General features: G+C 33.2%; 1 protein-coding gene across 1 annotated transcript in view; it reads left to right on the forward strand.

Moving 5' to 3' along the window:
* Window positions 1-18,391, forward strand: part of LOC149409425 (cubilin-like) — a 67,128-nt gene that overhangs the window by 13,810 nt on the left and 34,927 nt on the right. Inside the window, exons 11-36 of the mRNA XM_089649938.1 lie at window positions 230-589; window positions 1,046-1,208; window positions 2,000-2,190; window positions 2,283-2,439; window positions 2,522-2,709; window positions 3,063-3,234; window positions 3,420-3,654; window positions 4,736-4,866; window positions 4,997-5,183; window positions 5,412-5,572; window positions 6,093-6,274; window positions 7,234-7,396; window positions 7,544-7,812; window positions 9,168-9,321; window positions 9,411-9,764; window positions 10,093-10,277; window positions 10,411-10,575; window positions 10,650-10,764; window positions 11,965-12,047; window positions 13,029-13,191; window positions 13,619-13,726; window positions 13,813-13,920; window positions 14,013-14,129; window positions 14,980-15,164; window positions 17,049-17,241; window positions 17,642-17,844. Coding sequence (XP_089506064.1) covers window positions 230-589; window positions 1,046-1,208; window positions 2,000-2,190; window positions 2,283-2,439; window positions 2,522-2,709; window positions 3,063-3,234; window positions 3,420-3,654; window positions 4,736-4,866; window positions 4,997-5,183; window positions 5,412-5,572; window positions 6,093-6,274; window positions 7,234-7,396; window positions 7,544-7,812; window positions 9,168-9,321; window positions 9,411-9,764; window positions 10,093-10,277; window positions 10,411-10,575; window positions 10,650-10,764; window positions 11,965-12,047; window positions 13,029-13,191; window positions 13,619-13,726; window positions 13,813-13,920; window positions 14,013-14,129; window positions 14,980-15,164; window positions 17,049-17,241; window positions 17,642-17,844 — 4,692 coding nt within the window. The remainder of the gene's footprint in view (window positions 1-229; window positions 590-1,045; window positions 1,209-1,999; window positions 2,191-2,282; window positions 2,440-2,521; window positions 2,710-3,062; window positions 3,235-3,419; window positions 3,655-4,735; window positions 4,867-4,996; window positions 5,184-5,411; window positions 5,573-6,092; window positions 6,275-7,233; window positions 7,397-7,543; window positions 7,813-9,167; window positions 9,322-9,410; window positions 9,765-10,092; window positions 10,278-10,410; window positions 10,576-10,649; window positions 10,765-11,964; window positions 12,048-13,028; window positions 13,192-13,618; window positions 13,727-13,812; window positions 13,921-14,012; window positions 14,130-14,979; window positions 15,165-17,048; window positions 17,242-17,641; window positions 17,845-18,391) is intronic.

Genomic DNA, 18,391 nt, shown 5'->3' on the forward strand with positions numbered 1-18,391 from the left:
ACCTTTTCTTTCTCTTTCACTACTCTTTATGTGTAGGTATAACTAATTATAATTTTTTTTTTCAAATATGTGTGTTATGTTATATTTTTATTTTCCCTTTACACTGTCCTAAAGGTAAATACGTTTTATTTATAATCTGAAATACTGTATTATTATTTATTGTATAAACTTTCATTGTAAATATTGGTAAATAAATACAATTTAAAAAAAAAAAAAAATTATATTGCAGATTCATGATGGCAGAAACTCGGCAAATCAAATAATCGGACGGTATTGTGGCAACACTCTTCCAAACGGTGGGAGCATAACTTCCACCCACAATGTTTTATACTTGTGGTTCCGCTCCGACCATACCATCAGCAACGACGGCTTCGCCCTCCACTGGACCAGCATCGATCCTGTTTGTGGGGGAGAGATCCAGGACAAGCTACACGGGATCATCACTTCCCCAGGATCCCCTGGAAAGTACCCCCCAAACAGGGATTGTTACTGGAAGATTATTGCACCAATAAACAAAAGGATTCAAATACACTTCTTCACAATGCAAATTGCCGACAACAACAATGACTGCAACTCTGACTATGTAAAAGTAAGTAAAGTTGTCATAATTTATTAAAACTGGAAAAAATATTTAACCAGAGTTGTTTTATATTATATTTATAATTTATTTTTTTAAATACGCGTGAATTGTGCTTCCACTGAAGAGATAATCCATAGAAGTGTGATGTATACATGTGTGAATGAAAACTGATGTCACCAATTTACAGATAGGACCTTTCGACACTATTTATCAATTTATCTCCTTAGGGGGTGAGTCCCTGGTTAACGATGAAACTTCTTGTTGTATTGATCTTTACTTTCCTTCATTTTCGAATATGTTCTTATGTTATGTGACAATGAGGAAATAATCTAACGCATTATCTGATAAATAAACATGTACACGTGATGAAAAGATTACCTTCCTATTACTCATTCTTCCATCGCTCAAAACTGATATTTGTAATATCTCTTTCTGGAATATGTATGGTATGATGTTTTATTTCAGATATACGATGGCGCCTCACAAGATGATGTTGTTTTAGGCCGCTACTGCAACACAACCAATCCTGCGCCTGTGCTGACTTCAGGTCCACACGCCCTCGTGTACTTCCATTCCGATCCTACAATTAATGACAATGGTTTTCAACTTTCTTATGCTGTTGTTGATGGTAAGACTAACCTACATTACATAGATTTCAGAGCACAGCAACAGTAGCGTCAGTGACGCTGCGTCACTGTCACGGCGACAAAGTATTATGCACTATACAAATGGATGGGAGTATATTCGAACACAGCGATAATGACGCATTGTCGGTAACGCGGCCTCACTGATACGCAATGGTAGTGACAGAACTGCATTTACGTTTTGTTTTGTAGTAATTATCTGTTAATTGATACCCCTTTAAAAAAAAATTCCTGTATATAAGTACAGTACTGTAACAGTACTTTCACAGTAATCTGCCGCTCGATTATCCAACAACTACTAAAATCTGCCAGTTTTTTTACCAGTGGAAAGCACAAAATCAAATTATAATTTTCCTATATTCGTATTCAAATTCAGTATCCACTGTGTACGCCGCAGGTTGGGTTATCGTACTCTTTACTATACCAGAATCTAGCTTGCTTTCGCTGACCATTTTACCAGTCACCATGTCTGTGTTCTAGCAGATGTTGCATGTGTTTCTGTTTGTTTCATTCTGCCACATGTTTAGTTTACAAAATGGAGTCTTCTCGTAAGAGTCAACATGACACTTTAACTCTAAACCAAAAAAATTAATATTTTAGATAAGACCAACAGCAGTGTTTGTTTGTTTTAACTTTATTTCTTTTGCTGTATATTCCTCGGCTTTCATTAATTGAACACTTGTCCAGTTTTTGGGGTTGTAGATTAGTTTGAGAGTACTGTATTATAAATGTATATAATAGTATTTTTACCGTGAATATGTATTTTGTTTTAAAGGTATACCTGGCTGTGGTGTGATTTACATGCAAGATAGAGGAGAGATCACTCCGCCCAAACGCAACGGGGAATATATGTCGAATGTGGCATGTGAATATAAAATCACATTACCAGCAGGAACAAATATTAGATTAACTTTTCTCGCTTTCGATCTTGAAGAATCATCAACTTGTAGCTTTGATTATGTTGCTGTAAGTATTTTCGGTAAAAAAAATATTTGTATTTTACTTATTTTGCAGATTGCTTTGAATTAATATTTGCCTTATTTAAATTATTTTTCTAGGTGTATGATGGAGATTCAACGGATTCTAATTTGATTGGAAAGTTCTGTGGAAATGATATACCTGCTACGATTGTATCATCTACAAACAATTTAATGATTGCATTCAAATCTGATTATACAATTGCCGGAGAAGGATTTCGAATTGAATATGACATTGGTAAAATACAATTGAAATAATTGAGTTATAATTCTTCACATGTGCATATAATATTTTTAATTTTTATGCATTTCTTTTTTAGTTTGCCACAGACTCTTCACAGAAAGTACTGGAATCATCAAATCTCCCGGCTACCCAAATATTTATCCCAATGACAGAAAATGTACATATTTAATTAGTCTACCCATTGGAAAGGCGATATATTTCTCGTTCATTGACTTTGACATAGAGAAAACAAACTATCCATCTTGCACTTATGATAATATTAAGGTATAAACAATGAATTTATTATTTCATAATCATTACAATTCTAATCCCTACCCTGTGAATTCTGGTCCTCCATCAACAGATTAAGGTGCTCCAACAGTTGCTGTGCTCGCAAGATGCACACTATATAGGTGGAGCCTAACAGACTTGTTAACGTGTGAGTTAAGAGTGTATTGTTGACGGATGACCATTTAACCATTTTGGTGGAATTGGCAACATCTGAGACATTTGACTGGCGAGACGATTTTCTTGTTCAACTTTGACTCCCGCCATACGATAGATGAATACCATGTAAATTGTTTAATTTACAGGTTCATCCAACTATCATTATAATACAATATTTCATTAAATTTCAGATGTACGATGGAGATAATAATAATTCAACACTAATTGGAACCTATTGTGGGATAAGTGATGTTAAACCTGCTGATTTTGTATCAACTCATAATTATCTCTATTTTGAATTTACCACTGATAGTTCGGTTTCTGGCACCGGCTTCATGGCAAATTATTCTTCAATTGATAAAGGTTCGTTCTCAAGAACATAAAATATATATACAGTTCAGCCATAGATATTATTTAAATGTATATACATGTTAATGCAGATCTCTAGGTTAATGAGAAAATAATATAGTGATAAATAAATAACCTGTTATTTTATTGTTCAATTTAATTGCGTATTGTGTATTAGGCTCTTTGATTTCTGTTTTCAGAATGTGGAGGAATTCTAAAAGCATTATCGGGAACCATTGAGTATCCTGATACAAGAAAGAGTGCAGTTTACAGCAATAACATGAGATGCATCTGGGTGTTGTCGGCTCCTCCTGGCTATGTTATTCAAATGCAATGGATGACATTTGATTTGGAGAAACTGAACAATTGCTACGGAGACTATGTTGAAATATATGACAACAATACTCTTACTCATGACTCAGAACTTTTAGGAAGGTGAGGGTTTTTGTGAATAAATTACTCTGTTAATTTACTTTTAACTACTAAATTCTTCCTCTTATGGGGTCCAGTCTAATGTCTGTCTTTTACGGTGAACTTTTTGAAGATTACGAATACAATTATTATTTCAAGACATTACAAACTTATAAACACATTGTATAGATCTTAAATTGCCATCGTTGAGATACCATCGTGATACCGTAATTGCCATCCTTAGATTTAGCATTTAACTGTCATGTGTCGTATGGGATCATGTTCTATATTAAACCAAATTGTATAAATAAATGCCAAAATGCCCTTGTGTGTAATGATTAACTGTTTACATTACACGGCAAATACTTGAAAGTGGCTTTAAACCTTTTACTAAAGGCAATAAAGAACATTTCATTCGTAAATACACCCAAATTACTTATTATTATTATAAATAATACAATTATTTCAATTGTTTCCTGAAGATTTTAAGCGGCATTAGATAAAGTGAGATAGCGAATGTAGTAATACATTCGAATCAGGACAACCTACTGGCAAGGATGGTCTCATACAGTGTTCCATATTCATCTTAGTGTAAGCGAGCAAGTGTAATGTCATCTTAGTCACACCTCTCATGAAGAATGTAGTATTCAACGCAACTTTTAACCGCTTCTGTGCCAAGAGCGAGTTAACTCGCATTCTTGGCCTGCTGTGCACAGCTACACTTCTACCTACTGGCATTTAAAAGGTTAAGTACGTAAACGCTACCCAGTCCTATATTTATTTCTTTCACACACTCATGTTCTTTGAATGTCTGTCATATATGAATGATATTTTCAATTAAGAATTTACTGGAAACGTGAGTGTGTTTGTTCCTTGACACATTTTGTGAGGCAATAAAGTGTCAAATAAGTTTGTAATGTTGTTGATTCATTTTCCCATTTTATTGACTACTGAAATTGACTACTATGCGAGTTTACCCAGGAATTGTTTCCACATTGATTCCCATCGACCTAGAAAAACATCAACAATGAGAAGATAGTTTTCTGACTGATCCGGTTTTTGCTTTCTGACATATTTTCTGACTGTTATTACTTTACTTGGTTAGATTCTGCGGCACTACCATTCCTCCAGCAATGACCAGCCTCACCAATATGATAACTGTCATGTTTCGATCAGATGATTCCCTCATTTCAAACGGATTCTCAATGTCATACATGTTTATGGAATCTCGCAAAGGTAAAACATTTGTTACACATTTATTTTAATGATAATTGATGTTTAAATTCACATAATAGAACATGGTAGTTTGTCTTTCTGTTATTGTAAATTTATATTAGTTTTTTTCTTATTAAAAATTTTATTGCAGTGTGTGGAGGAACATATATGAAATCTCACGGTGTCATCACATCCCCGGGATGGCCCAACGTGTACGCATCAAAAAAGGATTGCAAATGGATTATTAAAGTTCCAGAAGGACACCAAATTATGCTGAATATAACTGAATTTATACTGGAAGCCCATTCTAACTGCTTTGGAGACTATTTGGAAATAAGGTTTGTGAATCTAAATAATATCTGTGATGTGATTTTTGTGAGATGGTTATGAGGATTGAATATTTTACTAATGTGAAGTAAGTGTATAAGGTCCTCCTGGCTATTAAACTCTTGTTCTATATTTTTCCGTTTTAATATTGTTCACTATCACCTTTATTTAATTACTAGTTTGCGTTCACTTCTCATTTCATTTTTAACCAATATTGATTGATTGTTTTTAATTTTCAGGAATGGTGGCTATGAAAATGCCCCATTAATAGGAAAGTTCTGTGGTACTGAGATTCCACCGACAATACCATCTATGACAAATTCCCTTTACCTCACTTTCCACTCGGATATATCACGAGAATACAGCGGCTTTAAAATAACGTGGGACAGTACAGCAACAGGTTAAATGATCAACTTACTCTAAATATATATATGTACCTTCTAAATATAAATATGTTCGTTCGGCGTGCAATACCGCAAATGTAACAAATTGTTCAGAGGAGAAAACAAAAACCATAACACATAATATGCTGTATTGCTCTTGCAAATCAGATACAATGTTTCATAATGTCCAAAGAAACAAACTTTTTAATAAATATTTAACATTCTGTGGATGAACATACTCAAATAAATTATTACAAATCGAACGGTATTAAAATATAGGTAACTCTTGGAAAAATGGACACTTTTATTATTACGTTTTATACGTATTGCATGCCAAATGACAATACCATCAACTTTGGAAAGGTGAGGTTTTCGATAGTCTGGAGTACGATCGTCTAATATACAGACGGATCGAGTCCACAACTTTTGCCAACTTTCTCCTTTTCAGAACATATTTTTTATGTAAAAATGTTAGTTCGGAAAAAGAGATGAAAAATATATACTTTTTCATATTAAAACCCTTTTCATTGTTTTCAGGATGTGGGGGTGTCCTGACTAGCTCTCGTGGTAGTATCATATCACCAAATTATCCTCAAAAGTATGGACATAATGCCGAATGCTACTGGAAAATATCCACTAGCGCTGGATCCGTTATAGAAATTGTCTTTGCAGACTTAGAATTGGAACCACATGGGCAGTGTCAGTTTGATTACGTAGAGGTAAGCTTTTGGAAACAATTTAGAAATAATCAATAAGTCAAATAGAGGTTTAAGTTGATGAACTACGTAGTAATGCAAAATCATGTGTTTTTGTTTGAGAATTTTAGAAATGTTTAAGATGCTTTAATTAAATACTGCGAATAGAACACATCTTGGCCTTCGAAATTATCGACTGTTTTTTCGATAGGTCTTTTTATAAGCCCAGAAAAAAATAATGTATCAGGCCTATAAAAACTACTTTAAAGTTCAAAATCTCCTACTTACGAACCCATTTTCGGTTATGGTTTTATTGTATAATGTGGCAAATTAACACACTTAGGCTGAGAATGGTGGTTCTACCCATTCGGTTGATTGATGCTTAACTCAGGGAAGGGTAGTTCTACCTTTTGCGCCGGCCTCATTTCAATGGCAGAAAAGACATAATTATTCAATGTTTTTATATGAATGTAATAATTCAATTTCTGAAATGAGGATTGAAACCCGATTCGAAACGATCTACCTCTGTTCCACCCCAATCAACTCCTATGATAACAGGCGGATTAGCGGGAATTTTAACCTTATAGCCATCTACATAAGGGGTGTTATGTTAACATTTACCTACCTAATTATAGTTATACAATATAAATTTTAAACATAAGCATTTCATTGATCACAAAACTTTCATAAATCTTTATTACTCAGTGATGTTATAAATAAATACTTTTTTTCCTTTATTTTACATGCAGCAATGATGGAGAGAGAATATAAATCACATGTCACTACTGCATGATCAACTTGACGAGGTGGCTAGACCACACCTCCTTTGCAGTTGATCATGCAGTAGCGGTGTGATGGTAAAGCATTGGAGTCACGGGGGATGGAATAAACCCATTTTTCATATTTCTTATTGTTCTATTGCATTGTGTAAATCTTTTATATGTAATTTTTTTGTGGTTGTGTTTTTGGTTTCTTTTATCTAGATTTTCAATGGCGACTTCAATGCTCCAAAGTCAAGCCTGGGACGATTTTGTTCGCATGCGTTAAATCCTGGATCCATTGTTTCAACAACAAACAATGTGTTCATTAAATTCCGCACTGATAGTTACACTGCGGGACATGGCTTTATGATTAACTACAACACAGGTAATTCTTATATTCTAAAAACGTGTGTTTATTGCTTTGTATTAAATTTAAAATGTTCATTTAGTAAACTAGGGAAGTGTTGTAACCTATTATATCCACTTTTACTTTTAGATGAAAAATTGTAATAACTTTTTTTTAAATTTTCAGTTTGTAACAGAAATGTAAGTGGCAACAGTGGTGTTATAGAGAGCCCAAATTTCCCCGCTCCCTACCCGGACTTCACAGAATGTACCTGGAGAATCATAGTTCCCCGAGGAAACAAAATCAACGTCACTTTCAGTCACCTCAACTTGGAAAAGGGATTTCAATCGCTGATTGCAGGTTTCCATGCCCATCCCGGTATCAGACTTATTATCAGGAGAAGATTTAATCTGTCTAACATATCAAATAACTCCTGCAACTACGACTATGTCCAGGTATAACAATATTAGTTCTGTTATAATCCAATGATTAATGCTTTCTCGATGTAATGGCAGGTAATCAGGATTGCACGAATCAGCCGCTAATTGGCGCTAGGAAGCTGGCAGTATGCTAATCGCCATTATTTGTTTACATATTATAATAATAATTAAAATGTGTCAATGTTGTATTGTACATTTATAAGACTATAGATTGGTGATACCTCTGTAATCGGTTTTAATCGTATACAATGTAAATAGAAGTAAGCACGAGTACACCACTTTCAAAACTTGAGTTCAACGTACTTTTCAACAATCTGCCTATGAGAAAATATTGTGAAAATTGTTATTTCTGTCGTACGCGGTGAATCTGAAATTGAACAACAATTTTTTTTTCTTATTATTCTGTTAAAAGTATATGCGGCCTTCGTGGTCGAGGGGTAAAGCTCTTGGCTAGCATTCCAGAGGTCGCGGGTTCAAATCCCGGCATCCACAAGTAAATTTTATTTAAGTAATTTGTGTTATTTCATAATTTATTAATTAAAAGTAATAAATATTATATTTGCGGCACGTTCCAGAGTGGAATATATTATCAGTATTTCCCTGGTGTAAGACCACCATTCAGAATTTAAACAGTGCTTGAAATGGCTTTGGCCATGTTTGGTGGCCAGATCTGAATAGCCAGGTACTTCCCCATCTTCCTCTTTCCCATCTCCTTCCCCTCCCCACTACCTTCATCCTGAAAACATACCCCAATTGGGGATGCCATAGTCTCACTGACTCCAGACGGTTACGAGCAATTTGGAGTCTTGTGCGGTTTCACATATATTAATAGGAAAAAAACTGAAACTAGCTGATGTTATAAACAAACTAAGTCTCCCCTTTTGCCAGTTAATTTTGCATTTCTATTTCTCAATTAATTTTTTTAATAACTCATTGACACTCCAAACACCATAGTTTATCAACCAAGTCTAGTAGTTTTAAATCCTTAAAACAATGTCTTACCTTATAATAGTAATAATAATATTTGGCTAATTTATATAGCGCCGTTTTCGTGACAAATAACCTCAAGGGCGTTGTATCACATAACTGTCACGTCATGCAAATGACCGCCGACCATACCAGCGCCATCTGCTTTGAGCTTTCCAGATTTCTTGCCATTATGATAAATATGATTAACAAGTTTTGTAAATTTTCTTTTTGATATTTTCTCATCGGGATGCTGTTTGAAAACTTCAACGAATCTTTTTGAAAATGACAGAGGGCGCCACTTCCGTCTACAACAATCAAAACTGTACAGTCATTTAGATAATAATACTGTCAGATGTTTCACTGTATTATGTATTACAATTGATCTTTTTTAATGTTTTTAGTTGAAAGATGGGAAAGATGTGAATTATACCAACAAATATTGCGGAGATACTATACCTCCACTATTCCGATCTACTGACAACAATGTCTTTGTTCATTTCCATGCTGATCATTTCCATCATCTATCTGGTTTTCGTCTGGAATGGATTGTTGATGGTAAGAAGAGTTTTATTGATAGTTCACTATCAAATTAGTTAAGTGTTTAACATTATTGATAATTTTTTTTTTAAATATTGTTGTTTAAGGTTGTGGCGGTAATCTTTATCATCCATTTGGTACAATCACCTCACCAGGATATCCAAAATTCTATTCAGACGATACAGACTGTGAATGGGTAATACAGGTTGATCCAGATAAATCAATAGAACTGAGGGTCAATGAAATTGACATGGAAATGCTAGAAAACTGCAAGTTGGACTCTTTAACAGCCTACAACGGTCCAACCACCAACTCACCAGAACTTGTCAAACTTTGTCATTCAACTAAAAATGATCATACAATTGTTACGTCAACTGGAAACTATATGTTTATTAAGTTTGTGACGGATAATTCATATTCCGGAAAAGGTTTCACTGCTTCCTATAAATCTGTGGCAAGTAGTAAGTAATAATTTTTTTATAATTTAAATAAAGATAATGAATAATTTGGAACAAGAGCTAGATATAGCATTCAATTGTCTTATTTGATAGTTAAATGAATTACTCAAAGCTTCATTTTCTCGTTATGGAAATGATGTGAGCTGAAAATATTTGCTCTGACCTAAAAATTTTAAACAGAAAAGAGTTTTTCAGATTTTTCTATACTTTTAGAACCATTGGGTAAACAAACCAAGCATTGGAGAGGCTACTATTTATTGTATACATTTTGGTATTATGAACGCCTAAGAATACAATGCAGTGTTTTATGATTTACTACTTTCGTTTTTAGAGTGTGGAGGTCTGCAGAAAAGTGTAAAGGGAATTATCACATCACCAAATTATCCAAATAACTACGATAATAATATGGAATGTTTGTGGATTATTGAAGTTCCCGACACACACATAATTAATTTAGCATTTGTCGATGTGGATATTGCTAAGTCTTGGAACAACAATTGTTCAGATATAGTAAATGTAAGACATTTTATTCCAAACATCTTTTCAATATGTAATTTATGGTTTGCATTTCGTTAACTTATATGTGTTTGAATTATTGATATTGTACAAAACAACATAAATTCTTTACTTTTACTTTTATATATTCCAGATATACGAAGGAGACAAACCAGATAAAGAGGCATCTATAGGCAGTATATGTGATAGCAGTACCCAATTCACAAGTAATTACACCTCCAAAGGGAACAAGATTTTAATTGAATTCAAATCGGATAACAGAGAAGCGTCAAAGGGATTTAAAGCAGTATATAGCATGGTAAATTAATTTAAACATGGTAAACAAATAGTATATGTATTCAATGAATATATAATAAACTTTTTCTTTTCCAGGCATGCGGAGCTAGGATTGTAGCCAAGGCAGAAGGAACCATCTCATCCCATACTGGCATGAATATAATAGAGCGCCTGGATAATTGCACTTGGATAATAGTTGCTGAACGACCTGGTAATAACTCTCCCGCTCCTTCTCAGAGAGATTACTATGATAGGTCGTGCAATAAGGAACTCCAGTCCCTTTTTTTTGTATTTTATGTTGTTATTATATTTGGTTTCAATAGTTTAAATAATTTACAAAGCTTTAATATTTTGGGTTTCCCAACATCACACAAAATGGATGTGTGACATCACCAGTCTCAAAAGCCTACTTTTTTTTCAACAAACTCTGTATTTTGTATGGGAGTTGAGACGTTTTTATTCTTCAGATTATCTGATTTTAGCATTGAAGAACACAAGGTAAAATGCAGAGATGTGCAAAATGGGTACCCAAAACCATTTGAAATGCAAAATGGAAATGGGTAAAAACTTTTCCATTTGAAAATGCAAAATGGTTTTTAGAAAAGCATTTCAAATGCAAAATGCAAAATACCTATTTTCAAAATGCATTGAAAATGCAAAATGGTTTCTCAGGTCAAACAATTAAAATAATTATAGAATTTTTAAACAATTTTGTCATTTAATAATGGACATCAATGTAGAACAAACATATGACATGATGGTAAATCCAAAAACACCATGACTACAGATTATGAAACCACAAAAAATTTGCGCGGGACTAATGTTATCAATGTAAAAACATAGAAACTGCTATCTAACATTTAATATTACAGCGTCATGGCCCCATGTTCAGTATTTGAATCAGTATTTTTTGTAATGGTATCACTCAATTGCCAAGGCTCCTACCAGGGAGCAACTTGACAAATGTAAATTATCTCTCATAGCGAGGTTGAGAACCGACTGATATTTGGGGCTTATGAAAAAATGATGAGTGGAGATAGTAGGAAGAATGTTGCAAAAAAGCATTTAAAATGGAAAATGCACTGAGAAAAGCATTTCAAATGCAAAATAGTTTTTAGAAAAGCATTTAAAATGCAAAATGGAAAATACCCATTTTGCATTTGCATTTCCATTTGAAATGGATTTATTTGAAATAAAGCACATCTCTGGTAAAATGTCAGCATCTCGCCACTAAAGTTATTTTGTTCAACTAAAGTGCAAAAACACACCCATGAGCACCTGATAAACAACCATATGTTCAAAAATCATAAAAAAATGTTTATAATGTCACGAGTGTTCAAAAATCTGCATTACTATGAAAGAAATGTTTAAAAGGGTTATTTCACTTTAATGTTTTTTTTTCATCTTCCAGATCAAAAGGTTACACTTACAATAACACATATGGATATTTCAAATAATGATGACACTGACGATTGCGGACACCTGTACTTAGAAGTAAGTTATTATAAGTAGCTATTGAATTTTAAAAAGGTGTTATATGTACTATTGGTAAAAATCTCGTATAAGTATTTCTGATGATCTGGCATTCTTAAGCATAGAGCATTGGAAGGTGGTTATGGTTTCTGTCGCCGCGGGAATCATTATTTGTTATTATTTTTTTGATAAATTAATGTTTTTAAGACAAGATTTTATTTATGCATAGCACAAAGGATAACAATTATTTTTATAAGCAATAATTGTTCGCCTGAAACACTCATCCACATTGAAAAATCTCCTGATAAAAGATACATGACGCCAACGGGACTCGAACCCGTGTCCCTTCGATTTCCGGTCGAAAGCTCTGACCACTGAGCTATGGAGGCTTATCTCTTACCCGCGAAATTATTTAATATATGCTAGTGTTTCATTCAACAATTACTGCTTGTTACATTTTTTCACCTGAGAACAACCAACTTTATTTTATATGAGAAAGGCATTGTAAGTGCTAACTCTCTCACTAGATGGCGTTGAGACAAATTGTCTACATTTTTAGGTGAAATACTTGAACTTGTCAAATATTAATTATTATTTTTTTGATAAATTAATGTTTTTAAGACAAGATTTTATTTATGCATAGCACAAACGATAACAATTATTTTTATAAGCAATAATTGTTCGCCTGCAGGAGATTTTCAAATATTGTCAGGTTATTCATAACCCGGGAATGTTTGTCTTTCTTTTAAAAAACCCACTTCTATGAGGGATTTCAATGTAATAAAAGTGATTAACATAGGCATTAAAATATATGAAATACTTTATTTATATTTTTTACAAAATCAATGAAGGTCATCACGTGAAGAATTCTAACACGTTTTAACGGTATGGGTACAGTTCTGGCTTTCTCGGTGGAATGCACTAAACTTTAAACGCTGAGGAGGCATTGATGTATATATTTTTGCACCAATAATGAAATTGTTCCATTTTGTTTGTTTGCAGATATTGAATGGTGACTCAGAAGATGCTCCTCAACTTGGAAAGTACTGCGGTAGCCGGGTACCGCCGGCAATCGTAAGCACTGGAAGCGCACTTACCGTTGTTGCAAGGTCTCGTTTCCAACAGAAAGGAACCTATGGTATTCACTACTCTGTTTTAACAAATGGTGAGCTAATTTTTATCTAGTTAAGTCTGATAAAATAATGTAATAATACCGTCCCTATTCTGGCGGAACATATTAGGGAATATTTCTAGCAGAACAAGAATGGTGCATGTAATCTGTGATAATTAAATTTATTTATTATTGTATGTATGTACATATTTATGTAAAGTAAGTAAAACTACTATGTATACATTCAAATAGCTGTTCACATAACTGTTCTGTAAATACTTATAATTTATGAACCGTAGGTGTTTATGTACATTTGTGTTGTACTGAGTGTTGCACGTTTCTGGTTCCCCAATTCTCACATTTCACAAGTATTTATTTGCTCGTCAGTGTTCCCCAAACGCTTTTCTTTGCTCCACCAACAATATTGAGTAATTAGCAAATGTATTTTTTCTTGTGTTTTTTTTTTAAATTTTTATTTTAGCCTGCGGGGGTGAATTGACTTCAGAGGAAGGATTATTCTCATCTCCACAGTACCCGGATTCTTATCCTGTAAGTGTTGAATGCGTTTGGATTATAGCTGCGTCACCAGGTACGAATAAAATTATATTATATTATGTACTTTTGTATAATTACTATTTTGTCACTTACCCTATTTTTATATGTTATTTTTTTTAGGAAATCAAATAACCTTAACATTTAATACATTTGACTTGGATGAATCTGAAAACTGTGATGAAGATTTTGTGGAAATTCGTGAAAATAATTCCTCTGGCCCTATTTTGGGTTAGTGATATTTTTTTTTTAATTTTTGAAGTTATTGGATAAATTATTAAATTTTGAATGACTTATTTATGATTTTTTATTACATTTTACAGGAATATATTGTGGAAAAACCATTCCAAGTAATACTACAATTGATAAAAAGTTATGGATAAAGTTCCGAAGTGACGATGATGGAGTTGGTCTTGGGTTTACAGCTTACTATTCCTATGGTAATTATGCATTAGTTTAACTTATTGCCTTTAGAAAACACACTCTAAAGTAATGATGGACTTGCCCCAACTTACAGACTTAAATACTTATAAAAATATTTTTGAAGAAAAAGATATTGTTAATAAATCTTAACGAAAGATGAAACAAAAAAATTAAAAGGTAACGATGTCAACTGGGAATTGAATCCAGGATCTCTGTCTTACCGGGACAACGCCTCTAACTATTCGGCCATTGAGACCTAATTATTTTACATCATTTTTGTCGGTCTCATATTTAAAATTCAGAATTAAAAATATTACCTTCTACTAATTTTTACCATATTTTTGGCGGCTATCATTTTGAATGATTACGAATTTCTAAATAATTTATTTGTAACCTAGATAGTTTCTCAGATAAACATATCCGATTGTTATTTTGGGACAACTATCGACTTTTTATACAAATCTAAATGAATACATATTCAATTTTATTGGAATAACTTTTGAAGGTTATACCCATCAATGTAATATATCATTGAAGAAGAAGATAATACTAATAGATCTAAACGAAACATGAAACAGAACAAGACACAGAAAAATAAAAGGTAACGGCCTCCACTGGGAATCGAACCCAGAATCTTACCGGTACAATGCCTTTAACTGCTCGGCCATTGGGACATAATTATTTTGCGTCATTTTATTAGTATTTTCTTCTTCTTTAATGATACATTACATTGATAGGTATAACCCTCAGAATCTCAGAAGCTATTCCAATAAAATAGAAATGCACTTTAATAATAATTAATCAAACATAATTCGGTGTATAATTTATTGTTTTAATTGCTTTACTGATGTTTTCTTTCTGTTTAAGAGCGAGATAACAACATTCAAGGTCAAGACAGTGGACAGATTACTTCGCCACTCTATCCCCGGCCGTATGTGCAGGAGGCAGACTTCAGTTGGAGAATAACCGTACCCTTTGGGGGCTACATTAGCTTAGCATTTAAAGAATTCCACATTGACCAATTCACATCCGAGTGCTACATCTCTCTAAAAGTAAGCTGTTTTTATTTATTGTTATCGAGTAAATTTGTGGAATTCTACATTTTAAATTTAATAATATTACAAAAGGTTTATTTATAAACAAGTTCTGCCGTTTAATCATTATTATTTCTATTATGCGTGATAGGTGTTTCGCCTTCCGAAAGCATTATCAAACTGTATTTTATTACGGTGATAATAATTACAAAGCAGATCTTGTTTATAAATAAAGAGTTCTTTTGATTCAATAATAAAAATTCTGTAAAATATAATAACATTAAATTAAGCTTTTAGTTTTAATTGATAGGCCTATTTTTTTTTAATTAATAAAATAAGCTTCTATATAAATAATACACCCTCATCTTGACTTTGTTTTGCTCGCTTAAACCAATTTTCTCAAATGTTTTTTTTTTATGGTTTGTGTGTTAATAATGAATTATAATATGGCAAACTTTTGACTCTATTGGTGGGGAAAATGAAGTATGTAATTTATAGTATAGTTAACCTTGAAATCATAAATCGGCACAAAAAACCTGTTTTCACACAAATGACATCAGGGACTTCGACAGAGTCACTACAACTATAGATAATAGATACCAGAGAGATAGGCCATGAATCATTAGTAGTATAAAACTGCGTGCATAAAGGTATGTATTGCCAACATAACTCAACCATACAACTGTATTCTCTTCAAATCATTGCCAGACTTTTTATAAAAAGGGTAATATTTACGCTAAGCACCTACATGAATGTTGGGTTTTGTTTACATATATTGTGAACAAAATAAAATAATTTTACCGATTGTCTTCGAATACAAACTTAATAATATTTGCTTAGCAACTGTTACATCTATTAAAGACCTTGGTGTCTCTCTTGATAGCAAGCTTTCTTTTCGGGATCACATAACTGCAATCGTTAATAAATCCCTCAAACTACTTGGTTTCATCACTAGAATCACCTCGGAATTCAAAAACGTAAATACACTTAGAACTCTTTACTGCTCCTTGTTAAATTTTGAATATGCTTGTGTTATCTGGTCTCCTTTTTATGCTGTCCACATTCGACGCATTGAATCTGTTCAACATCGGTTCTTAAGAGGGATTGCTAGGAGGCTAGGATTAGAAAAAGGCAAATACTCATATGTTGAAATTGAACTAACTCTAAACCTCTCTCCTTTGGAAGTCCGTCGGGAAAGAAATGACCTCATTTGGTTCTTCAAAATTATAAATATTGTATTATTGTATTATTGATTCACCTACTTTACTGCAACTCATTCCCTTCAATATCCCCTCGCAAAGACTCATAAATAATGAACTGCTCTTCCTCAACCATCATTCGACAAATTATGGATATTATTCACCATTGTCCAGAATGTGTAGACTGGTCAACTCAAGTCAAAACCTTAACTTTTTTGGGATAAGTCTGAATGATTTTTGCCAGTCACTAAACAAGTGACGGAATATTATAAGTGTCCTGTGGTCCTGACCCACGGCGTAATCTTGACTTGATTCAACTTGTCACTTGATTTTCTTATATTATATCTGCCCTATGTCTTTGCTTCCATGTACCTTTGTCTACTCCTGTATTTTTCATTTTACTCTATTCGTGTTAATATTTTGTAATTTGGACGATGTCCGATAATAAATTGACCAGTCGGTGGCCGAGTTGACATCGCGCTTGGGTCCCACTCAGGCGTAGTGTGTTTAATTACTCCATCACAACACAAGCAACATTTTCAGCTTACTGTGGTGGTAGTAGGAGATTTTCAAATATTGTCAGGTTATTCGTAACCCGGGAATGTTCGTCTTTCTTTTTAAAAAAATAAATAAATGTATGGTAATATGAACAATATATATTTCTGTACTTATATATTTGCTAAAATATGAAATCCACTTTCAGGTATTTGATGGATTTGATAACACTGCTCCTTTGCTTCTGGAGGCTTGCGGAAATAAAATACCTGAACCAATAAAAACAACTTCTAACTTGGTGTACATCAAACTTAACACTGACAATTACAATAAGGGAACAATCTTCCTCATTGACTGGATTCGAATTGCAACTGACGAGCAAGAAGTTTATGAATCTGAAAGTAAGTAAAATTTTTATATAGATGCTCTTGGTGTTTACTACTTACCATTATACATAGTATGAAAATCTTGATTATGTTAAGATAAAGATTACATTATTATGAATAATTAAATGAAACAAACACAACCAATATTTTTACCTATATAGTGAATACATTTACATCTCCAATCCCCCTTGATTTTCTGGAAGGCCCCACGGGGAAAGAGGGTCTCATATCTCCTCTCCACTCCTCCTTGGTTCCCCGAAGGCTCCATGGGGGAAGAGTCCACTCCCTGTTGGTTCCCGTGGTGGTTAAAAACAAAGTCTTTGCTTCATTTAATAATAAATTTATTAAACCACAATGTGATTGCTTTCTAAGAAAACATACCATGATTCATTTATTATTTCAAAATTAATTTCAGCTAATTCGGAAGACTGTGGAAAAACTGGTCTTACATTCATTCCAATGTCTTCATTTGTCAAATTGCAATCGCCTGGCTATCCAAATGGGTATGGTCCCAATATAAACTGTGCTTGGATATACGAGTCCGATCCATCCCATCACCTTGTAGTCCATTTCAATGTAATGTCCCTCGAAGAAAGCTCTGACTGCTTTATGGACAAGGTAAGCAAAAAACACCGAACTTTCAATGATGATTATCTTAACTAGATAATTAATACATACAATTACATACCCACTATGTTTATATTATTTCATTAGTGTACATTTCAAGTGCTTTTACAAAAATGGCATATTTTATATAAATTCATTCATTGTAAATTTGGAACTAGTGGAAAAAAGTTATTGCACCGCCATTGCTTATCGCCAGAAAATAATTAATGTACTTCTTTTTTAACTACTCGCATTTGAGCCATGGCTGCCTAAATTTAGGATTTTGCTAGTTTATTTAGAAATTCCCGCAAATAACATTCTCTCGAACTTTGAACTAAAGTTCTGTTGTATATTATATATCAATGTGTTCATTGTGGAATTATAGATATAATTTTTATTATTCTGAAACAATTTTCAGTTTGTTATTTTTGATTGAAAAATGTAATGTCACCGTGAAAAATACAGATTTTCTAACACATTTGGTAAGTAGATTTTAAAATTTTATAGCTAAGACTCGTAAAGGGTAATGTTATGACATGTCTTATTTTAAACCTTTTTT

This window comes from Hesperophylax consimilis, chromosome 31, assembly GCF_061612785.1.
Source record: "Hesperophylax consimilis isolate HC1 chromosome 31, BYU_Hcon_1.0, whole genome shotgun sequence".
Lineage (NCBI taxonomy): Eukaryota > Metazoa > Arthropoda > Insecta > Trichoptera > Limnephilidae > Hesperophylax > Hesperophylax consimilis.